Genomic DNA, 25029 nt, shown 5'->3' with positions numbered 1-25029 from the left:
TGGCACTATTGACATTTTGGGCTGGATACTTTTTTGTTGTGAGAGGCTGTCCTGTGTGTAATAGGGCATTTGGAACATTCCTAGCCTCTTCCCACCAGATGCCAGTAGCACCCTCTCCCAAGTGACAACCAAAAATGTCTCCACACTTTGCCAAATATTTCCTGAGGGAGGGTTGGGGTGGGGGTACAGGGAGGAAGACAAAATTACTCCCATTTGAAAATACTGATTTAATGCATTGATTTGGGTTGGAAAAAGATTCATTTATCCAGAGGTGTCAGTGGAAAAGTTAGTTCTAACGATTTTCTGTAGTTTTTCCATACACAAGTAATGTTTTATACTCAGTGCTCAAAGCAGGTAGATTCTTGATTCTGGTTCACTCAGATTGAGGTAGTAGATAGAAAATTTCAATTCTAATCTTGTAATAAATACTTTCTATCAGAGTTTTATAGGCTCTATCTGCAGACTTATTCTCAAGGTCTTTGTGCATATTTGAATGCATGTCTTCTTTAAGTTCTGTTTTGAGTTAATCTTAGGTTATCTTTGAATATTTTTTGAACTATCTTCTTACATGTGAAGTTATTTATTTGCTATTCTTAAGTCATTTCTCAATGGGGTTCCCAATTTGGGACTACTCACTTTGGGCAGGGGGGATCACTGTTTACAAGCCTGCATTATAAATATTAGAAGTAGGTGCCCTGGATAAAAATAAACTGTTTATGAAGACAGTGTGACAGATCCACAAGTTTGAATAGCTTTGCTTACATTTTGAAGTTCAAAGAAATAATCTTTTCAAGAAATCCTATTACTATTTGACTTGTGGCCATGGGGAATATAGTTATTGTAAGTTATAATTATATATATAGTTATTACAATAACTTTATATATAGTTACTACTATATATTACTATTATATATAACTATATATAGTTATATCTATCTATCTATCTATCTATCTATCTATCTATCTATCTATCTATCTATCTATCTAGTTATTGTAAGATGCAAACCCAGGATCTTATCTTTGTCCTCATGGTTATTTTCATGCAGCTGAGGATGTAAAACCTATACAGCAGACAACTGAGACAGAAGTTGAGAACCGAATTATATAGAAAGCCACTGAAAGTTTTCTTTTGCCTGGTTAAAGCTCAAAAGAATGTATAATGTACAATTTAAATTCAGAGTTGTAACTCTGCTGGGGGACAATGAATTTTACACTGAAATGTGACAATGTCAAGATTATTTAAAAATATTGTATCTCTCACTTTAAAATTAAATGTTTTTTGTTTGTTTGTTTAAATCTCAGTAACCATGAGATACACAGTTTCTAATCCTGCCAGGTGGAAGCAGCACAATGCAAGGTGTGGGTGGGTGCCTAGTTAGTATGTCTAGTAGAAATGGGGCAGAAAAAGAGTGAAACTGTGACCACCAGATGGCAGCAGAGGCTTGTGCCAAAGGGATACGTTTCTGGTCCCAGAAAGGGGTGGGGTAAGGCCACTTGAGCAGTGGCAGTGACAGCAAGGCAGTCTAAGAAGCCAGAGCTGAATGAACTAAGAAGCCAGAACTGAACTCTTCTGAGCCAGTCACCCAAGTGCTAGTTCATTTGAGAACTGGTGAGGCAGTAACAGAGTTCAAGAGGTCAGAACAAAGAGTAAGAGGGGTGAGCCAGAAGATAGTCCTAGCCATTCACCAAACTTAAAGAAGGCAGAACGGCTAGAGGTTGAAAAGGACAGGAATGGTCCTTAGAAAGGACAGGACAAGAACCTGGGGTTAGATTGTAACCATCAGTTATAAATCCCTCCTTTGGTCTTTTTGAGGAGCCACAAAATAGGAAACGTTTCAGGCACTCTCCAAATGGCACAGAATCTTCTTATCTCTAATATTGAAAGTAAATTTTATTCTAACTGGGATAACTTGGAGGGAGATGGGCAGAGATGGTTAAAGGAAACCTCCAGAAATGGTGTTGTTTGAGTATCATCTTTTTAAATAAAGGTATAACCATAGTCTCAAATCTAATTTTTTACTTCTTATTTCTTTTGCTTAAAAAAGTAAAACCAGTGATAGTCACATCCTTCAGAAAAATTAGGTAATTTTTTTTCCTTAAATCATTACTTAAGAATTTCATTGGTAATTCCCACTGGGAGAAAGCATCAAGATGAGCAAAAAACAAGTGGCATTTTAATTGGGATATTTAAGAAGTAAAACAATTCCAACTGTTAAAAGAGACTTGATGTATAATAACTAAGCATTAAAAATGGTAATTAACATTAATTGAAGGTTTACTCTGTGAAAGCCATTGTTTCATTGCTCTATGCACATTTTGTAGACTACTGTTTCATTGACGAGCAGCATCAAAATTAACTGGGGAGAATGATGCCAGCAAGATGGCGTAATAGAAGGTAACCCACTCATTACCCCTCCACCCTGCATAACAACAGTAATTCTGCAACACCACAGACCAAAGTCTCTGTGCAGGAGCCTCATGATTCAGGTATAAGATTGTGAAACCCCAGTGGATCCCACAACCTAGAAGTTGTTTTGAGAGTGCAGACTAGCACCCTAGTGGCTGATCTGCTGATTTTGCTTCTGGATTGAAGCCTGGAAATGGCTCCATTCCCCAAGGAGCTTGGCTAAAAACCCATTTGGTTTTGAGCCTGCAACCAAAACCATCTGCCAAGGAGTCCAGAAAGAATCATGTACACTAGTGCCTCAAAAGAGAGCCTCATCTGACTGCAGACAATGAATCTGAAAGTTGCCCTGTGACTTAACTTCAGCCCATCTCTGCTGAAGTCCCAGCTCAGAACTGCTCACACAAGGACCTAGAGTGAGACTCACCCATATCTTGCATCCTGGGAGCCTGAACTTCCATGTCGTGCTCTCCAGCCTCTGTCCCATAATAGATCCTGAGGGAAACCAGCCTCAGTTCTGATCCCTCTGCCGTCAGGGAACTAGCCCATCTGTGCAGAGACCTGCTGGGAGATGCACACTCATCTGAGCCAATAAGATAGGCTTGCCAGCTGCCATTCTACAGGGGATCCAAGGGTCCCCAGTCTCAGCCCTGGCCTCTCCTGCTGCAATCAAGGAACTACCTCACCTGTCCAGGGACTGTAGGAGATGGGCATCCATCTTAGCTACCAGAACAGTCTTCTCGGTTTGGGTTTCTGGCCAGATTTTTCATACAACTTGGGTACCCTCCTTGGGTCTTCCTCAGGTCTATCTGGGCTAGAAAGCTGCATAAATCTCAGAGCTCTCACAAGACTCATAGCAAACCTGGGCTTAGCATGCCCCTTAATGCTCTAATACTGAGATAGCTATACTGGTCTTGGGCTCAGGAAAGACAACAGTCAGTCTCCTTAGAGTCTGTGGAAGATCTCCTGAAGAAGAATGGACATAAACAAAGCCAGATTGGGGAAACTAGAATAAATGCCTAATCCTTCAATGTGCAGACATTGTCACACATCCACAAGCATCAGGAACATTTAGGAAAATATGACCTTACCAAGTGGACAAAATGAGGCAGCAGGGACTGACCCTAAAGTGATGGAGATTGTGATCTTTCAGACAAAAAATGTAAAATAGCTGTTTTAAGGAAGATCAATGAACTTCAAGAATATACAGAAAAACAATTCAGAAATTTGTCAGATAATGTAATGAAGATTGAAATAATAATTAAAAAAACCACAAACATGCTGGAGCTGAAAAATACAGGGAACATAATGAAAAATGAAATAGAGACCATCAAGAGCAGAACTGATCAAATAGAATAAAAACATTAGTGAACTCAAAGACAGGCTATTTGGAAATAATCAGAGGAGGAAAAAAAAGAATGAAAAGACAGTGACAAAGGCTTATGGAATTGATGGGGCAACATTAAAAGAGAAAATATTCTGGTTGTTGGAGTTAGAGAGTTGAGAAAGACAAAGCAGTGTGAAGTTTATTCAAAGAAATGATAACAGAAGTTTCCAAACCTGGAGAAAGATATAAATATACAGGAACTTGGAGATGAAAGCTCATCAATCAGATTCAACCCAAATAAAAATACCCCAAAATATATTATAATCAAACTTTGGGAGTTCAAAGACAAATAGAGCACCCTGAAAATAGAGAAATAAAAGAAGCAAATAGCATATAAGGAAACTCCAATACACCTGACAACAGACTTTGCCAGCAGAAACCTTACAGGCCAGGATGGAGTGGGGCATGATGTATTCAGAGTACTGAAGGACAATAAAACTGCCAACCAAGAATACTGTATCCAGCAAAGCTGTCCTTCAGCAATGGAGAGATAAAGGCTTTACTAGACACACAAAAGCTGAGGGGAATTCATTACTATCAGACCTGTCCCGTAAGAAATGCTGAAGGGAGTTCTAATCTAAAGACAAGAATGCTAACATGATTGTTATTCTAATACTGTAATTGTGGAGCATAAACCGCTTATATCCTTAGTATGAAGAATAAAAGACAAAACTATTAAAAATAAGTGAAATTATTTGTTAAGAAATAGGCAATATAAAATGTAAAATATAAAAATTGTGACATCAAAAATTCAAAATATGGGAGGAGAATGGAATTAAGTGTACAGTTTTTTGTTATGTCTTTACTATCAAAGTTAAGAAGTTATTTTATAATAACATGTCATAACTATCAGATGTTTTTTGTCAGCCTTATGGTAACCACAGGGCAAAAACCTATAATAGATATATTAAAAATAAAAGGCAAGGAATCAAAATACTACTAGGGAAAATCATTTACACACAAAGGAAGATTGTAAGAGAAGAAAGCGTCCACAAAACAACTAGAAAGCAGGTATCAAAATGGCAGCAGTAAGCCCTTATCTATCAATAATTAACTTGAATGTAAATGAAATAAATTCTTCAATCAAAAGACATAAAGTAGTGGCTGATTGAATAAAAAACAAAACCCAACTATCTGCTGCCCACAAAAGACTCACTACACTTGTAAAGACACACACATATTGAAAGTGAAGAGATGGAAAAATATATTTTATGCACGTGGAAATAAAAAAGGAGTAGGAGTAACTATACTTACATCTGATGAAATAACCAAAACTGTAAAATGAGATAAAGCCATTATATAATGATAAAGAGGCCAGTACAGCAATGGGATATAATAATTATATATACATATGTACCCAACACAAGAGTACTGAAATATATAAAGCAAATATAAATAGATCTAAAAGGACAAATATACTGCAATAAATAATTGTAAGGAACTGGAATAGACAGATCATCCAGACATAAAATCCACAAGGAAACATTATAATTAAACCACACATTAGACCAGATGGACATAACAGACATTTACAAAACATTCTGTCCAACAGCAGCAGAATATACATCCTTCTCAATAGCACATGGAATATTCTCCAGGAAAGGTCATATGTTAGGCCACAGAACAAGTCTCAACAAGTTTAAAAGAATCAAAATTTTATCAAGTAGCTTTTCTGACCACAATGGAATAAAACTAGAAATCAGTAACAGGAGGAACTTTGGAAATGGTACAAATACATGGACGTTAAACAACATCCTTGTGAGCCACTAATGGATCGATGGAGCAATTAAAAAGGAAATTTTTTAAGAAAATTCTTGAGTCAAAAAGGGGGAACACAATATACTAGAACCAATGGGATATAGCAAAAGCAGTTTTAAGAGGAAAGTTTATAGCAATATTTGCCTACATCAAAAAAGTAGAAAGATCTCAAATAACCTAAAATGGCAACTCGAGAAACTAGAATAACAGGAGCAAACTAACTCAAAATTGGTAGAATGAAAGAGACAAATGCACAGGAGAATGCCATTTGAAGACACAGGCACACAGAAGAGAGAATGCCATGTAATGACAACACAGATATTAGAGTTATATATCTGCAAGTCAAGGAATGACAAGGGTTGCTGGCAATCACCAGAAGCTGGGAGAGAGAGCATGGCTTTTCAGATAGGACAATGATTTTTGGACATCTAGACTTTAACACTTTGAGCGAATCAATTTCTAAGGTACCCAGTTTGTGGTACTTTGTTATGGCAGCCCTAGGAAATTAATACAATGGAAATTTTGGCAGTAATTGTGAGAAGATGAGCTAATGTATAAGATACTTTATAAGATAAGGTAGCTTAAGAAAGCTGGCAGTGACAATATTTTCTCATATGTAATTGCCAGACATATCTAAAGAAAGATGGAAGGAGAGAAGAGATTAGAGCAGTCCCTGCTATAATCTGCTGAAGGAGAGGAGAGATTATAATAGAAGTTAACAGTAAAATAAAAAGAGATAACCAAGAGAGCCAGATTTTTAGATTAGGTAATAGAATTTGATTGAAGGATTATGCAGCGGTGTTGAGTTTAGAGAAAAATTGGCTCAGTTTCCTCTGGGAAATTAGAATGAAGTAGAGATATGTGGAGGACAACTTCTGCTAAATTGCCTCTGATTGTTCATTAATTAGTACATTTACCTGCTGAAAGCTATCATGCTTTCAGGGGTCAAGGACTCAAGAGTAAGGAAGAGTTTGATGAGGAGGCGCTAGTTGGTATTATATTATGTGGATGTGCATAAGCCTAAATCTGGAGTATTTCAACATTCTGACTCTGTAGCAGAACTATATAATTATAAATATACAAAGGCTTAGAATGAAAAGGATCCAAATCCTATTATAAATGTGTAACAGAGACCTGAGGATTTTATATGACCTCTCCAAGGGACACAGACAATGAGTGACAGGTCTGCAATGCAGGTCTCAGACTCCTGACTGTACCATATTGGAGATTGAAATCCCTAAAATTATTGTCTTAGCATGTTTTTTATTGCTACAATAGAACACCACAGATTTAGTTGTACCCAGCAGACTGGGCAATTTATAAAGAAAAGAAACTTATTTCTCACAATTTTGGAAGCTGAGAAGTCCAAGAGCATGGCACTGGTTTCTGGTGAGGGTCATCCCACGGTGGAAAGGTGAAAGGTGAATGAAGCAGAGAGAGAGAATTGGGCCTAACTCATCCTTTTTATCAGGAGTCCATTCCCAAGATAATGTATTAATCTATTCATGAAGGTGGAGCCCCCATGACCTAATCACCACTTCTAAAGGCTACACTTCTCAATACTGTTTCATTGGTAATTAAATTTTAACATGAATTTTAGAGGAGACATTCAAATCACAGCAATTATGGAAATAAAAAATATTTTTAAAATTTGGTGATTAGAAAGGGTGTATGTCTGTATCATAGTATGATTGTAGTTGTTTTTCCCACCCATTTAACTGAATATTACCATTAATGTCTGGGATTGGAACCAGGTTAAGTTTCGTGTTGTCTATTTCATGAACTTTTACTTCTAGTAATGATTTTGCCTGAATAGGAAGAGAAATGTCACTAACAACAAAGGAAAGCAATTAAAGTATGCTTCCTTTGTTGTTAGTGACATTTACAATTAAAGGAACCATTTATTTCTGTATTCCTAATGAAAATTTGAAGAGTCTCTGAGTCCTTTACCCTTTCTGTCTTTGTCATGTTCATGAATGGTCATTAGCTTCTGTATCCATACCAAGAAATGTGTTATTATAGTTAAAATCACATAATAAGATTTTCAGCGTTGATGAAGAGGGGTTATTTGCCATTCTGAGAATATCCAATTTAGTTGTAGCTGAAAAAAAAGTAACAAAATCATTAAAGTTATGCCTGTCTAGTCTATACCACTACACTTTTAAAATGGGTATTAGATATCATTGTCTTGATTAGTACCATTTTCATAGTGGTAGTTGAGAGTAAGGGATCTTGGAGTCCAAACACTATTCTGGACTCATCTGTTGGCTTCACACTTATTTAAACATCTGCAAATAACTTCACCTGTTAACCCCACCTTTCAAATTTGTTTAACAAATATAAATAGAGTACCAACTTTGTAGGTTTGCTTTAAGTATCAAATGGGAGAATTCATTTAAACCCTTAGAACACTTTCTAGTACATAGGAATTAGTGAATACAAGGAACCATTTAACTGAAATGTAGTTAACTTTCAGATAAAACTTTCTCATTGGAATGATTCAGATTTCTAAGATGAGTAATCCTCATTTTCTCTCTCTGTGTTCAACTTTCTCTTTAATTTGCTCCTTTTTTAGCTTGGTTATCAAATTTTTAATTATTAAAAGTCATGCAATTGTAAATATGTAGTTATCTATGCAATTGTAAATATGTGGGTTTTTCTTTTTGAATTTGATCTCTTTTTTTGTGTGTATGCCAAAAAGATAGAGCAATAAACAAATACCACATGACACACTCAGCCAACAATTCATTCAGGTCTCTGAAGAGTAACTGGACAAGAAGAAAAACATAGGAAAAAACCCAACAGAATTTGTTGGCATGTTCTACACACAGACCATGGCTTTTCAGAAGCCAAACTGAATAAAAACAGTTTTAAAAGAGACAACCATTTGTAGAGGAGTCCTTGAAGGATTCTTCATTGTTTTCTTGGACAAAAAGAGACGAGTGGATCCAAGTGCTTCTAAATACTTGTCTCTTATTTTCTTAACTGTAAGTTAAAATTTGTTTTACATTTTCACTTTGCATAAGATTATTAAGATATAAAGTATATAGCCAATGCCAAACGATTGAAATTTTAAAAATTATATTATTCAGATGTTCTACATTATTTTATGCTTTATGTTATAGTACTAGTGGATTATTTTATTTTAAAAACTTATGTAACATTTTAGTGTGATAAATGAAAGATGGATGGATTCAGAGGTGTATATAAATATTATCAGACAATAAATTCTCTCTCTGACACTGCTCTGAATATCCTTTGGAGAATTTGTAAGGTTTTACTTCTTTAGAATGTGTGAGCATTACAGCAAGTTCCTTTTTTCTGTGTTCTTTTGTTCTTTTAAAATGTTTTTGTGGTTTGCTTATGGAGCTATTTAAGTAGACCTCTGCATCCATAAAGTGAAGATTGGTGTCTTAATGTTTCTACTTTCTTAAGTTAGAATGTAGAGATTATATTGGGTTTTGCTGGCTTTGCATTTTATTTTATGAAAAAAGGGAAATATAGCAAGTTCTCTCCGAACATTATAATTTGTATATAACATCAACATTTATTCAAGTGGACTTCAATAGTCGTAGTTGTGATACTAAATGATCAGTTCTGGATTTTCAAACTGAAAACAAAGAATAAGAATCATTATTACAAATCAATTACTCTAGTCATATTAGCTGATGTTTTTGATTTTAATCTGTATGTATCTTACATATTTACTTCATAAATGGAGATTTAATGAATTAGCTTTTTGGGATTCTAAGAATGACCATAGTGTTTTTGACTTTGCTTTGCCCAGTGGTTAACAAGATATCAAATAAATGTGCCAAATGTGCAATTCAAAATAAGACTGCTTGTGGTCAAATTGCTGACTGACAAGGAACAGAAAGTGATTTCTTCCTGTTAAACTTATTTTTCTTAACAAGTAAAGAGAAAGTGGTTTTTGGATTCTAAACATTGCTAAGATCTTATTGAGGGATTTACTTTAGGTGGATGTAATGTTAAGATTTCACAGAGCCGGGCATGGTGGCTCAAGCCTGTAATCCCAGCACTTTGGGAGGCCGAGACGGGCGGATCACGAGGTCAGGAGATCGAGACTATCCTGGCTAATAAGGTGAAACCCTGTCTCTACTAAAAAATACAAAAAAACTAGCCGGGCGAGGTGGCGGGCGCCTGTAGTCCCAGCTACTCGGGAGGCTGAGGCAGGAGAATGGCGTAAAAACCCGGGAGGCGGAGCTTGCAGTGAGCTGAGATCCGGCCACTGCACTCCAGCCTGGGCGACAGAGCGAGACTCTGTCTCAAAAAAAAAAAAAAAAAAAAAAAAAGATTTCACAGAAAAAAAGTGACTCCTGAGACAAAAGGAGAAAAGACTTATATACTATCGCCTTTATCTCCCTCATAGCCATAAAAGCCTGGAGAGAAATAGCAACTGAGAAGACATTTTACAATCACTAATACTTTATATTCTTTTTTAAAATCCTGATTGAATATGTTACTACAATGTCATATAAGGCATTTAGTTGGTGCATCTGAAAATTATGCTTTCAAAATGTTCAAAGGCTTTCTGTAACTGAACTTTCCTTTTTTTCTTTTTTCCCCTAGTTATTGCTCTACAATATTTACTTTACCCTGTTAATGAACAGGACAAAATGGTTAAAAAAGAGATAAGTGTATGTCAACAAATTCAGGCTCTTCTGTACAAGAATTTTCTTAAAAAATGGAGAATAAAAAGAGAGACTTTATTGGTATGATTCACTATATATATTTTTTTTCGTGGTTAATAAGTGAAAATCCATCATATAGTATTATGTCATTTTTATTACTTTTCTTGTTTATAAATTCTGATTTTTAATTATCATACTGGCTAGTTGAGTTGAGATTCTAAATACTGCAAAATGATATATTTTGCAAAATAGGATACTATTTGTGTCAAAGGTGAAATTAACTAAAGAGCTCATCTGACAGCTCCTGAAAAATAATCTGTTGCAGAATAGAACCAGCTGTTTTCCACATAATTAATGCATTCAAATCTCACAGTCATTCTGATTTACCCCTTTAGCTAACTTCTGTGTTGGGGGCAGGGACAGCCAGGGGAAAGATAAGCTAGGAAAAGTAAAATAGATTTTTAAATGGGCAAACCCTGATACTATCTGGGAACATTTCGATTAATGTCATGTTATTTGGTAAGACTGGGAAAATATCTTTGAGTAAAAATTTGCAAACTATTTTTGGAATCTCTTCAAAGCCATGCTTTTTGTCAACATGGAGTGGTTTCATGGAACAAGATCACAGATTGTCAATACCTTTGCATTCTGTTGAGTTTCTTGTATGCTGACATGAATATTAAGACATTGTATGCTGACATGAATATGAGACATAACTGGATCTGCCTTGACCATGTAGAGATTTCAGTCTGTTCAGAAATAGTCAATATCATTTCAGTGGGAACTAACAGGATTCATATCGTCCTTTTAAATCTCTGCAATAGCTTCTGAAGCAGTTCAATCAAATATTTTGGTTCATATACTGAAGAAGGATACATCTATATTTATCACTCACTAGAATTAAAAAAAATATGAATCCAGAAATGTGGAAATATTGGTACAATAAACACCTATACATCCACCATCCAGATTTGACAGCTGTTAACATCTTGCCAGCTTTGCTTCATCTCTCTGTCTCCTCTTCTTCCCCAAAATATATGTAATGGCTAAATATTTTAGCTAGTGTCTCCAAAAATTAAGAACCTGGTTCCCTACATCACCACTATCCCACTACACAAAATTAAAAATAATTCCATATCATCTAGTTCCATGGCCAAATTCAATTTTCCAGATTTCCCCCAAAATGTCTTTTAAGGTTGATTTCTTCAGTAACCAATGAGACAAAACTAGTTTTCCTGTTGAATATTCCATGTTGTCTTTTTATCTGATTGCCTGTCCATGTTGTCATTTAAGTCATCCCTTTATCATCTATATTTTTTGTAAGCAGTGAGTTGGCTCTAAAAGCAGGATCCAATTCTGGCTAAATATTTTTGGCAAGAATGTGTTCTATGTGCTGCCGTATACTTACGTTGGCTCAAATATGAGGACATAAAATCAGTGGCAGTCCCACTAATAGGAATGCTAAATCACTGGGTTAAGATTGATTACAATTGTTGATATTATCTCAAAAGTTGTGTATTTTTGAAAAGGTGTTGTTTTTGTAAAGGATAGATATTAATTGGGACAGAAAAAAATTACAGACTGAAATGAAGCTATGCTCAATGACAATACATTTTGCCTTAAAAATGTGTTTGGATGTTTCTCACTGGTCTGGACCACGTTATAACATGGCTCATTTCTCTTTTGTATGCTGGAGGAATGGACAATAACATTGTTTCTAGGGCTATATTTGTGCATCTTTTTGGAACACTTCAGAGCTACCCGTTTTCCTGAACAACCTCCTAAAGTCCTGGGAAGTGTGGATCAGTTTAATGACTCTGGCCTGGTAGTGGCATATACACCAGTCGGTAACGTAACACGAAGGATAATGAATAAGATGGCCTCGGCTTCCTTTATGAAAGGTGTGTTGTCCAATAACCAATGTTTCAGTATTATGTGACTTAATTTTCAAGTTCTTTTTGCAGGTTGAATTTACTTACCTAGCTATGAGTCAATCATTCTCAACTGAGGCAAAGATTCTCATTACATATACAGTACAGGGGTTGGTGTGAGGCTAAGGGTAGGTAGGTAAGACATGAAATAGATTTACTTGTTTTTTTTTTTTTCTTTTTTTCTTTTTTTAATGACATACATGCCGTTTGCCCTTTATACTAGAACATGCTGTTGCAGTAGGAAGAAAAAAAAATATATTTGACCCATTTTAGATGATATAAATTTCACTTTTCCCGAACTTAACTTAAAAAACTTTCTATTTGGGTTGGTATTCTATAATTTAAAGAGTTTCAAAAATTTTAAAGGATTTTTAATTATTTTCAATTGAGATTGAAATAAATATAGTTCCCAGTATATAGGAATTATAAATCAAAGATGTTTGAAATTCAAACTCAAGCTTAGCAGTGGCATTAAAAAAGCATTACTGTTTGGTGTATAAAAATAGTTAAAATGTATAGCTCAGGGCATGTAAAATCTATTTAAAATCAAATCAGGTATTGGCTACTGAACGTCAACAAATTCACGGCCCTTGATCATAGAGTAGTGAGGCTTTTTTTTTTTTTCCCCATAAGACTTTTTCTGGATATCTGGACTCAGAAAATAGATGTCTCTATGTTATGTAGGCTGCTGCATTAATTTGATGTATGCATCTTATAAAGAAATAAGAACATCTGAGAGTCATACTTACTGTGTGAGACCTTTGCCTACCATCCTTTATATCTCTACTGCCATTAGGAGTAACTACTGGCTGTCAGCTGTGGTCTCTGGCCTGCTCCATAGAGGCCTTTGCTCCTGCATAGAGAAGGTATCAGGATAAAATGTTATTTTCTTCAGTAATCTTAGCCTACCATCAAATTTCTCTTGTTGTTAACTCTCATTCTGCTAGTGTTCTGAACATTGACCATTTCATCCTTTTGTATATTTTATCCAATCTGTTAATATCTCAGCTCTAATCACTGCTTTTTCTTGTCTTTCTGAAACTTTTCTTTAGTTTTTTGGTGTCTGGATTGCCATGCCAAGGGACACCTCCAAATTCTGAATTTTAATTATTTTATGCAAGCTTTGGAATGGGTATTGTTATCCCTGGCTGCTTTACCCTGTTTTGTAATTCTTCATTGCAGTTTCTGGAGCTTTGACTTCGGTCGGCCTCCCTTACTTGCATTGTTTACATGTTCTGCCTCACCACAGTGTTGATTCTGCCCTGATCTGTCTCTACTCGCTTCCTTTGTGTTGTCATTTAACTCATTTGTTCTGAACTCATGAAGCATTTACTGAACCCTCAGGGACTTTTCTTACTGTATGCACAGTGTAAGCTAATTGCCACTTTCTGTCTTAGTCTTATGGACCATTGGACTCTGCCTCTTTCTTATATAAAGTACTTCATTCCAGCTACCATGCTGGCCTGTTCCAACCACAGCTCCTCTCTCACTGTCTTACTCTACATTTATCTAACTCTTGCTTTTTAGCATAAGTATTCATGGTTTGGCCTTGACAGTATTTTTTATACCTCTAGAAAAAAATCAGTGATGTTAGCATTGTCCTCATAAAAGTTTTACCACCTGACTCTATATTTGGAAGGATGAGGAGTTTTGAAAGGTATGGCTACAGCATAAAATAAACAGCTTTTTCATCTTAATGTAGACTTCACCCTGAGTGAAATTTAAAATTAATAAAATTTTGAGAACATAATACATAAACATGTAAAAAAGGAGGCACTAACTGGACTTCAGTGATTTTCAAAGCTTCTGTTAGTAATAGATCTATTAAACACTTATTGGGTGGATTACTCCTGCAGATGGTAAACTCATTCATTATGCACTGATTACTATAAACTTAATTCCTAGAGAGTGTTCTTGACCTCAGAGAATCTGTAGGTAGACTATACTTTTTGGTTTTTGTACTCTGATTCTTTGTATACAATTTACTTCTAGCATACTATTTTCATGTGATAGATACCAGTTTATAATCTCGGCAGAAAAAAAAGAAAACAGGAAATTCTCAGTATTTGTATTGCTTACCTTAAATATTTTTCCTTTTAATTCCTAAATTATTTTAGTTACTAAAGTAATATCTACTTTTAAAAAAAGTTGAATAGTACAAACTTGTATGCTTGTATGAAGCAAAAATATGAGAGCTTTTCCTTTCGTCTTCACCACTGCTTCCTCTCCTCCCCTACCCCTCATTCAAATTGTGTGTATCTTTTAAGGCAAATATGCACATGGTCATATATAGAATATGTTTCTATGCTTACATAGGCACACAAATTCAGTTTTTCTTTACCAAAATGAGATCACACTAAAAACAATATGCTACAAATTTTTAAAATCCTTTGTGTCTTTTCATGTATTTACACTGAAATTAAAACAATTGAGTTTCACTCAGCCTTTTACTAAGAGGCAACTATCCAGAAATAATATGTAATACCACTAATTTTATATAAAATAAGCAATTGTATTTTGTTTTTATGTCCTCCAGTAATAAGTTTACATGATTATTTATTTATATTTTTCATACATGGTAGGAAGAACAGTCATTGGGACACCAGACGAAGAGACCATGGATATAGTACTTCCAAAAAAGTACTATGAAGTAGTGGGAGTTATATTTCGTGATACTTTCTCATATCAGCTGAAGTTTAATTGGGGATATAGAATCCCATCTATAAAGGAACACACTGAAAACACAGGTAACTGTATGAAAACTGATTATAATTTTTTTTTGGTACTTCACGGAATCCCCTGTTTGGAATGGCTGCTAGGAATATTAATACAACCATATTAATACAACCATGTAAATAATTAATATACATTTCCCCCTGAACTTAATCATCAGTCTTTAACTTAGGATGAGTCTCATTATTTTGGCAACTATTCATATGTCCCTTTTTTTTTTTTTTTTTTTTTGAGACGGAGTCTCCCTCTGTCACCCTGGCTGGAGTACAGTGGTGCAATCTTGGCTCACTGGAACCTCTGCCTCCCGAGTTCAAGTGATTCTCCTGTCTAAGCCTCTGAAGTAGCTGGGAGTACAGGCACACACCACCACACTCAGCTAATTTTTTTGTATTTTTGGTAGAGATGGGGTTTCACCATGTTGGTCAGGCTGGTCTCGAACTCCTGATCTCAAATGATCCACCTGCCTTGGCCTCCCAAAGTGGTGGGATTACAGGCATGAGCCGCTGTGCCTGGCATCATATATTCTTTTTTCTCCAATTTTGTAGAGTACTTTAAAAATCCTCTATATCATATAATCATAGGCTTTGAGCTAACATTTAGATATTTTTATTTTTGAGCCAAAGTTAAAGTTTTGATTCCAGCAATTGACTCCATTATATAACTATGGACATGTTTTTCTTCTTCCTTAAAGAACACTGTTGGGCCATGCATGGTGAAATTTTTTGTTACTTGGCAAAGTACTGGCTAAATGGGTTTGTAGCTTTTCAAGCTGCAATTAATGCTGCAATTATAGAAGTAAGTGCCTAACTTCAAAGCTCTATTTTAAATCTGTATTTTTCCCTCTTTTTAAATATCTGCCTCATCCCCTACCCTACTCATACACTCTTAGGAGGTAATACTTTGCCTCTCATCCTCAGAGAAAATAAAAGCTGTCAGACGGGAATGTCTCCTAACTAACATAAACCCTATAAAACTGCAGACCTACAACCCTCTACACCCATTCTTTTCCTTCTCTGTCTTCATCCCTAATGTCTTTCCTCAGTTCGTAGTCTGGATCCCATCCCTCCCAACTTCATCAGCAAAGTTCAACTGTGGACTTTTGTTTCTGTCTCCTCTTTTCAATCTCTGCCTTTCTGCTAGATTCTTCTCTTCAGGATTTAAAATTAAGTTCTTCACTTATGGTCGAGACCCTCCTTTATCCACTTTCCTCTTCACACGACTACCTTAACTTCCTTCTATTAAGGGATAAGTTTCTTGAAAGGGTTGTCCTCCTTTGACTCAACTCAAGTCAATATTATCTATCCCTACCATACCATCAAAAAGGCTTTTTCTAAGGTAAATAACAACTCCCATGTCAATTAACTTTTTCATTCCTCATCTTACTTGATTTCTCAACTAAATAACATAGGACTCACCTGATTTTCCTTCTCTGTTTCTAGCCTTTCCCTCTCAGTCTTCTTACCAACTTATCTCCCCTTACACTCCTATATCTTTCTATCTGTAGTTCCACAAAGTTCTATCCCAGGCATCTCTTTCTATCCTATATGTTTTCTCTGGATGGTCTCATTCATCCCCATACTTCTAATTATAATTTATATGCTGATAACTCCAAGAACTCTAACTTGTAGACTAGCAACATTTTTCTATAAGGGACCGCACAGTAAATATTTTAGGCTCTGGGAGCCAAATGTGTTGTGACTATTCACCTCTGCTGTTAGTATGAAAGCTGCTATAGATAACACAAACAAATGAGTGTGCCTGTGTTCAATAAAATGTTATATACAAGACATGTGGTGGGTCAGATTTGGTCTGGGAACTGAAGTTTGCTGACTTCTAAAGGAGCTAGGGACTAAAAGAGCTAGACCTCTGCTCTAGCTCCATGTATCTGACTGTCTGCTGGATACCTCTACTTTGATGTCTCAAGCAATTCAAACTTAGTATGCTGAAAACTGAATGTGAATGTTTTTCTGTGAATATGACTGAGTCTTATAAAATTTTCCCTATCTCAGTGAATGCTAAAACCACCTAGTTGACCAAAAGGGACTGGGGAATTATCAGAGAAAATTTTCTCTGTCTCACTCATCATATCCAATCTTTTACCTGGCCTCTTATTTCTAAGCTCAAATCTATGTACTTCAGTTCTGCCACCTGCACAAGGCCACATCATTATCATGTCTTGCCTAAACTATGGGAGTGGTTTATTTCTTTAGCCTTATCTACAGTCTATTTATTTATTTTTTTTTTTGTGGCAGGAGCCTCTTTTATGTGCTCCAATGCACTATATACCTTCTTTCCTTTTCATATACTGTTTACTCTGCTCAGAGTTTTCTTCTCCATCCTCAACCCTCTTCGCACAGTCTTTGTTTAGGAAAGATCACAGCCTTCAACACTCAGTAAAAATGTCACTTTTTTAGGGAAGCCTTTCTTGATTTTCCTTTACTTTTCGTTTAACATAGTTGCTCAATTGTAACTAAACAATTTATCATACAACGATTTATTTAATACCTCTCCTTTCTTCTGCTGCTGTGCTACAAAATGTAAAGCTCTATGAGAATGAAGAGTGTTTCTGTCTGAATTGCTGCTATTTCCCCATCACCTAGCACAGCATATTATGCATGATAGACCTTCAGTAATTTCTCAAATGATTCTTATAATTCATGTCAGTTGGTACCAGAAGTTATTAAGATTGTTCTGATATTAATAGTTCACCATACTTTAAAATGATGAGAATATGTAAATACTGAAATTGAAAATAAAAAGTATGTGGTTTTCTAATACATTTTGTCTATAGTTAACATAATAAATTTGTTAATGTCCCAATTTAGGTCACAACAAATCATTCTGTAATGGAGGAGTTGACATCAGTTATTGGAATAAATATGAAGATGCTACCTTTCATTTCTAAGGGAGAAATTATGAATGAATGGTTTCTTTTTACTTGCTTAGTTTCTTTCTCTTCTTTTATATATTTTGCATCATTAAATGTTGCAAGGGAAAGAGGAGAGTTTAAGAAACTGATGACAGTAATGGGTCTCCGAGAGTCAGCATTCTGGTAAGTTAAGTTGCTACTTTATTGTATATCATACATTAATCATTAAAGAAACTAGGTTCTTAAAAAATTGAATGTACTCACAAGTTTTCTTGCATGTATTCAATTTAATCACCTTACTTGCATTAGAGTTTAAGATGCTTGCAGTAGAAAATAAGTAAGGATTGTGTTTATGTTTCCCTGAGTTGAAGAAAAATGTATGATCATTACATATTGCCAGAAAAATGCTGCATAAAAACCACCCCAAACCCCGCAACCTCAAGCAACAATTATTTATTCTTTCTCATTTGTCTGCAGTATGGCAGATCTAGTCTGGGCTTGGCCAGACTTGGATTCAAGGTACAGATTAGATCCACGTGTTATTCCTGTGACTCACTTCCTTCTTGGGCCAGTAGGCTAGCTGGTCATGGTCTTCTCATTCAACCACAGAAACACAAGGGGGCAAGTCTCTGTGCAAGCACATTTCAAGCTCCTGCTCACATCGTATATAATAAAATCTCATTAAAGTAAGTCACATGGACAAAACTAAAGTCAAGAGGGAAAGAAGTATGTTCTGCCCACCATGAGATCAAAGCAAGTCAAAGTGACAGTCTCACATTTAGTGACATGGGAAATTATGCTGCTTTTCATAACAGTGAGGAGCAGAAAAAGGTTCAAAAAATTTTGGACAATAAATGAATTTACCACAGTGTCACTGGGGCCAGGTCACAGTCTGTAAAAATGTTATTTGGGTGGAATTGATCAAACAGTCTCAGGATTAAATGAAGCAATATGTTTAAATCACACAGCAGAATGTTCGGTGCTTGTTAGTGCCTGGTGAAAGGCATCTCTCTCCATCTATCTAGCCTATGCATTTATGTATGTATCTATGCATTCATCCATAGATGAATCTATGCATTCATTCATCCATGTCCTTTTCCCCCTAGACTTTGAGATAGTATACAATTATAGTAATAAAGTAAATATTTAATAATAATGAGGTATTATAGTCTAATAATTATAGAAATAATAATATTGTTTAAGTACTTTACCATGTTCTAGGGATGATAGAACTGTTATCCACATTTTACAGGTAAGAGAACTAAAGTAGAGAAAAGTTAAGATTTTTCCCTAAAACCTGTAACTTATAAGCAATAAAGCCAGGAATCAAGCCTAAGAAAACAGCACTCTTTCAGAGACTGTGCTACAAAACTCAAAAATATTAATAAAATGAATTTAATGACAAGGGGGAAAAGGAGATAGAAAAAGCCTTTTGTGAAACTGGACTACAGAAATCCCTACCATATTATTAGCTTTACAGTAGATAAGTATTAAGTTTGGATTCAGATTTTTTGGTCATTTTTTTGCTATTTTTAATTGATGCATCATAATTGTATATACTGTGGGGTATGTGTGGCATCTTGATACATATATACAGTGTATAATGATCAAATCAGAATAATTGGGATATCCATCACCTCAAACATTGGATCTAAATTTCTGAATGATTCTTCCCTGATATAAAACTGTACAAGGGTACAAGATACCAGATTTTGTGTTGGATATAATTTTTTTATTAGTTGATATGTTGCATCTGTTATTGGAGAGGGTGTCTTGGACAAGCTCTTTGTCCTCTTTTCAAAGACAAGGAAAATAGATTTTTAAATAAAAAAAGATATAATTTTCTTAAAAAAATATAGCTTTGCAAATTTTGTTCTTTAAATTTTTATAAGAACCCATTGCCAAATGCAAGTATCCCAGGTATTGAGGTAAAACTGCTATATTTCTTGTAAAGCCCTCACACTTCTTCTATATTATCCCTTCTTCTACTTTCTATCTGATCAGGCACAAATTTACTACTTAGCTCAGTAGATGATACTACTTTGCCCAAATAAGGCTCAAGTATGCCAAATTCTCATTTATCAATAGCTTGGTTTTTTTGTTTGTTTGTTTGTTTGTTTTTTTGTTTTATTATTGAGTAATAAAATCCATGGTATGGATGTATTTCAGTTTGTTTAATTCTTCAGCCTTTGGAGGAGATACAGGTTGTTTCTAGTTTTTGGCGCTTATGAACAAAGCTGTTATGAACATTCATGTACAGGTTTTTGTATGAACATAAGTTTTAATTTTTCTGGGAAAAATACTCAGTGGTATATTTGCTGGATCATATGGTGGTTGTTTAAAATGTACCTTTCAATCTACTTCCAGAGATTTTCAAAAGCAACAATGTTTTGGCTACTTTGACATTCAATCACAATTGTACAACTATAATCATCATGATACCTTGTTTTTTGTTTTTGAGATGGAGTTTCACTCTTGTTGCCCAGGTTGGAGTGCAATGGCATGGTCTCTTCTCACTGCAACCTCCACCTCCGGGGTGGCGATCTTCCTGCTTCAGCCTCCATAGTAGTTGGTATTACAGGCGCCCACCACCACACCCAGCTAATTTTTTGTATTTTTAGTAGAGATGGGGTTTTACTATGTTGGCCAGGCTGATCTCAAACTCCTGACTCAGGCGATCCACCTGCCTCAGCCTCCCAAAGTGCTGAGATTATAGGCGTGAGCCACCGTGCCCGGCATCATGATACCTTTCACTTTATTTTGGTTTCACATTTTGTAGTAGCACTATGGTATTCTGATTCTTAAAAATAATACATTGTCTAATGTCCACAGACATACAAGGATAAAAAATGAAATGAGCTTTACTTAAATTGGAAAGATTTCTGTTAAACATTCAGAAGAATTGTATACCTTAGAAAGCTTTAGTATTTTTAAAGGGGAGATTGTCACTGTTTTTCCACTGACATTTTATGTAGTCATTTAACTGAAAGAATAAAAGTATATTTAATTATATTAAATATAAAATTTGTTCTACAGCTATAAAGATAATTATAATAATGGCTACTTTCTATGCCACATGCTAAACTAACATCTTCAAAAGCATTATCTCATTTATTTCTCAGAACAACCATATGAATACCATGAAAAACTCCATTTTACAGATGAGAGTGAGAGAAGATAAGTAACTTGCCAATAGTCAGAATATGTGCATGGCTACCCGTTTAGAATAAATTTAGCCCTGATTTTAGAGCTTGTGCTCTTAACCATTTTGCATATTACCTCTCCAAACATTTATGTGTGTGACATGTTGAACTAACACCTTGTTTCTACCATAGGCTCTCCTGGGGATTGACCTATGTTTGCTTCATCTTTGTTATGTCCATTTTTATGGCTCTGATCATAACATCAATCCCAATTATATTTCATACTGGCTTCATGGTGATATTCACACTCTTTAGCTTATACGGCCTTTCTTTGGTAAGTTGGTAAAACATATTACCTCTTAACTTGTTTCAGATTACAAATATATGAGCAAATAATGTTTCTTTGGGATATTAGTGTAGTCACTATATTTTCTATCCTATTTTCTATATGTTTTGAGAAAATTTTTGACAATGTGAGAAATTGATGAATTCATGACTCTTCAAGGAAAAGTATACCAATTGGAACTCTTTCTTCCTTCAGATAGCATTGGCTTTCCTCATGAGTGTGTTAATAAGGAAACCTATGCTCGCTGGTTTGGCTGGATTTCTCTTCACTGTATTTTGGGGATGTCTGGGATTCACTGTGTTATATAGACAACTTCCTTTGTCTTTGGGATGGGTATTAAGTCTTCTTAGCCCTTTTGCCTTCATTGCTGGAATGGCCCAGGTAAGAACATAATTATTTCAAGATTTTATTATTAGATTTTCAAAATATGTTCTTATTCAAGAATTTGGTGCCTCATGAAATTTAGTACTCAGCCACTCTGTGTTTTAAGAAATTCTGCTGTTGAGAAACTAAATAAGAACAACAACAAAATTTTATCAAATGGATAAACAAAGCAGGCAGATCATTTGTAAAATCCTAGCAAATTTAAAGAAGAAAAATAATTGCCCATTATCTGACCACTGAGAAATTTCTGGTTTGCATCACCATTTAAAGAGGCAGTAAAATGTGAGGTTATGAATAACGAGTGAAGCCAGATGGCATGGATGAGGGTCTCATCTCTGTTGCCTACCAGCTGGTGACATTGGGCAAGTCACTTAATCCCTTTAGCCTGTCTTCTGCAGAATGAGGATGTCAGTAGAACCCACCTCATGGGGGTAAATTTTTAAGATTAATTGTGCTATTATATACATATAGCACTAGTACAGTGTCAGATACATACTATCTAAGTGTTAACTATTATCATTATTATCTTTCTAGTTTTTTCTTCAAGTCTTCAATATTTATTTAATAATTGAATGTTTCTGCAATATCTTATACTTAGAATTTTTATGTTTCTTTAAATGGGCTCCAATTATGTTGCCCACTTCAAGTTTTCCTTCCAAAGTATGTTATATTTGGTTGCTTGTCCACTTCTCCATATTTTCTTTGTCAAAATACCCATGATTAATGATACAGTTACATTTCTCTTTTTTGTTTTACTTTCATATATAGCATTTTACAGTTTTGTGAGAATACTTCTATTTTTAAAAAGCAGCAATACTAGTAGCACCTTTACTGTGCATATTTGAAAACGTATTAAAATATTAATTACATATGTCTAGGTACCACCTTTTTAAAAAAATACATTGTTTTATATAGTTTTATAAGTTCATCTAACATTTTATTTTTTCTTTTAAATCTCAGATTACATACCTGGATAATTACTTAAGTGGTGTTATTTTTCCTGATCCCTCTGGGGATTCGTACATAATGATAGCCACTTTCTTCATTTTGGCATTTGATGCTCTTTTCTATTTGATATTAACATTGTATTTTGAGCGAGTTTTACCTGGTAAGTTAATAGTGTGGTTAAAGTTAAATTTAAAGCAATTTTCTTTCTTAAAACATATATTAATACCTGTTTATTTGTAATTTAAGAAGCATTTCTGATAATTTTCAAAACAATAGAATTTCCTCATTTCCATTTTACTGTGTAATGGTATGAACTGAATTATTTTTAAACATAATTTTAATTAAAAAGAACTGTGTTTATTTTGGTTTTTGTCTTTCGTAAAGGTAGGATATATGTGTCGGTGTGTGTTTTGGTTGGAGAGAGGGAGGGAAACACTTAAATCAGCTATGGAATAATGATGCTTTTGAGTGCTTCAGTTGAACTCACTTATGTAAAATAGTTCATTAATTGGTTCTTGCTAATATTTGGCTCAAGTATACTTGTTCTTCTGAATCTCAAAACTATGAAGAAGGAAACACAATATGAAGTTAATGGATTTGATTTTGTTCCACTGTGGTCTGTAAACGGGTGGGAATAGATATTCCATGCAAATGGACACAGGAGTAGCTATTCTTACATCAGACAAAACAGACTTTAAAGCAAGTCTCTCCCTTTTGTGGAAACATCAGCCCAATAAGACTGCTTTCTATAGTGTTATTAAAAGTAATAAAATAGGGGAGGGACCACAGAGTGAAGGAAACTCCTAGCCGAACTTTGTAGTAACTTTGACTGAGCATGAATTTTCTTGAGCAGAATCGGAAGGGGCCAGGGTGGGAGTTGGTTAGGGGGTTGAACAGAAAGTGTCGACACTAGCACAGAAGCCACAGCCAAAGATGTGGGCAGGTGGGGAGGGCCTAGCCAGGCCTGAGAGCCCTGCTTGCTTTCTCAGCGGGGAGGCTTATAGCCTGGCGCAAGATCTCAGCCTAGCTCACTGGCTGCCTGAATATAAACTCAGTGCTGTTGTGGGGGCACAGCGGGAGTGAGACTGGCCTTGCTGACTGTGTGGGATCTGGGTGAGGCCTGTCACTCCTGGCTTTCCCCCACTTTCCTGGCTATCTGTATGATACAGAAGAAGTAGCCATAATTTCCCTGGGAACATAATTCCATTGGTCTGAGAACCACCCCCGGCAAACCTGTCCCCCACAGTGGTCAAAGCAAACCCCACCCAAGGAAAGTCGGAGCTCAGACATGCCTAACCCTGCCCCCACCTGATGGTTTTTCTTTTACCCCACTGGTCTCTCTTCAGGAGACTCACCCAACACATAAGGACTCACATAAACTTAAGGTAAAGTGGTGGGAATAGATATTCCATACAAATGGACACAGGAGTAGCTATTCTTATATCAGACAAAACAGACTTTAAAGCAACAACTGTTAAAAAAGACAAAGAGGGACATTATATAATAATAAAAGGACTAGTCCAACAGGAAAATATCACAATCCTAAATCTATGTGCACCTAATACTGGAGCTCCCAAATTTATAAAAGCAATTATTACTAGACCTAAGAAATGAGATAAATGGCAACATGATGATAGTGGGGGACTTCAGTACTCCACCAATAGCACTAAACAGATCATCAAGATAGAAAGTTAACAAAGAAACAATGGTCTTAAGGTATACCCTAGAACAAACGAACTTAACAAATATTTACAGAATATTCTACCCAACAACTGCAGAATATACATTCTGTTCATCAGCACATGGAACCTTCTCCAAGGTAAACCATATGATAAGCAACAAAACAAGTCTCAATAAATCAACACTATATCAAGTACTATCTCAGACCACAATGGAACAAAATTGAAAATCAACTCCAAAAGGAATCCTCAGAACCATGCAAATACATGGAAATTAAATAACCTGCTCCTGAATGATTGTTGGGTCAACAATGAAATAAAAACAGAAATTCAAAAATTATTTCAACCTAATGATAATAGTGACACAACCTATCAAAACCCCTGCGATACAGCGAAAGCAGTGCTAATAAGAAAGTTCATAGCATAATATACCTACATCAAAAAGTCTGAAAGAGCACAAATAGACAATCTAAGGTCACACCTCAAGGAACCAGAGAAACAAAAACAAACCAAACCCAAACCCAGCAGAAGAAAAGAAATCACCAAGATCAGGGCAGAACTAAATGAAATTGAAACAAAAAATACAAAAAATAAATGAAACAAAAAGCTGGTTATTTGAAAAGTTTAACAACATCGATAGACCACTAGCAAGATTCACCAAGAGAGAAGATCCAAATATGCTTAATTTGGAATGAAATGAGAGATATTACAACTGATAACACAGAAGTACAAAAGATCATTCAAGGCCACTATGGACACCTTTATGTGCAAAAACTATGAAACCTAGAGGAGATG

At 35.4% G+C, this 25029-nt stretch overlaps 1 protein-coding gene across 1 annotated transcript in view; it reads left to right on the top strand.

The window, feature by feature from the left end:
* The window catches only part of LOC105469058 (ATP binding cassette subfamily A member 10), a 95665-nt gene that overhangs the window by 7576 nt on the left and 63060 nt on the right, over nt 1-25029 (top strand). The window contains 8 exon segments of the mRNA XM_071083513.1: nt 10140-10282; nt 11898-12102; nt 14715-14879; nt 15557-15660; nt 17691-17917; nt 21070-21211; nt 21419-21604; nt 22568-22715. Of these exon segments, the coding sequence (XP_070939614.1) occupies nt 10187-10282; nt 11898-12102; nt 14715-14879; nt 15557-15660; nt 17691-17917; nt 21070-21211; nt 21419-21604; nt 22568-22715 (1273 nt within the window). The 5' untranslated portion in view covers nt 10140-10186.

The sequence above is a fragment of the Macaca nemestrina genome, chromosome 17, assembly GCF_043159975.1.
Source record: "Macaca nemestrina isolate mMacNem1 chromosome 17, mMacNem.hap1, whole genome shotgun sequence".
NCBI lineage: Eukaryota > Metazoa > Chordata > Mammalia > Primates > Cercopithecidae > Macaca > Macaca nemestrina.
This window is presented reverse-complemented; position numbering and strand designations above follow the sequence as displayed.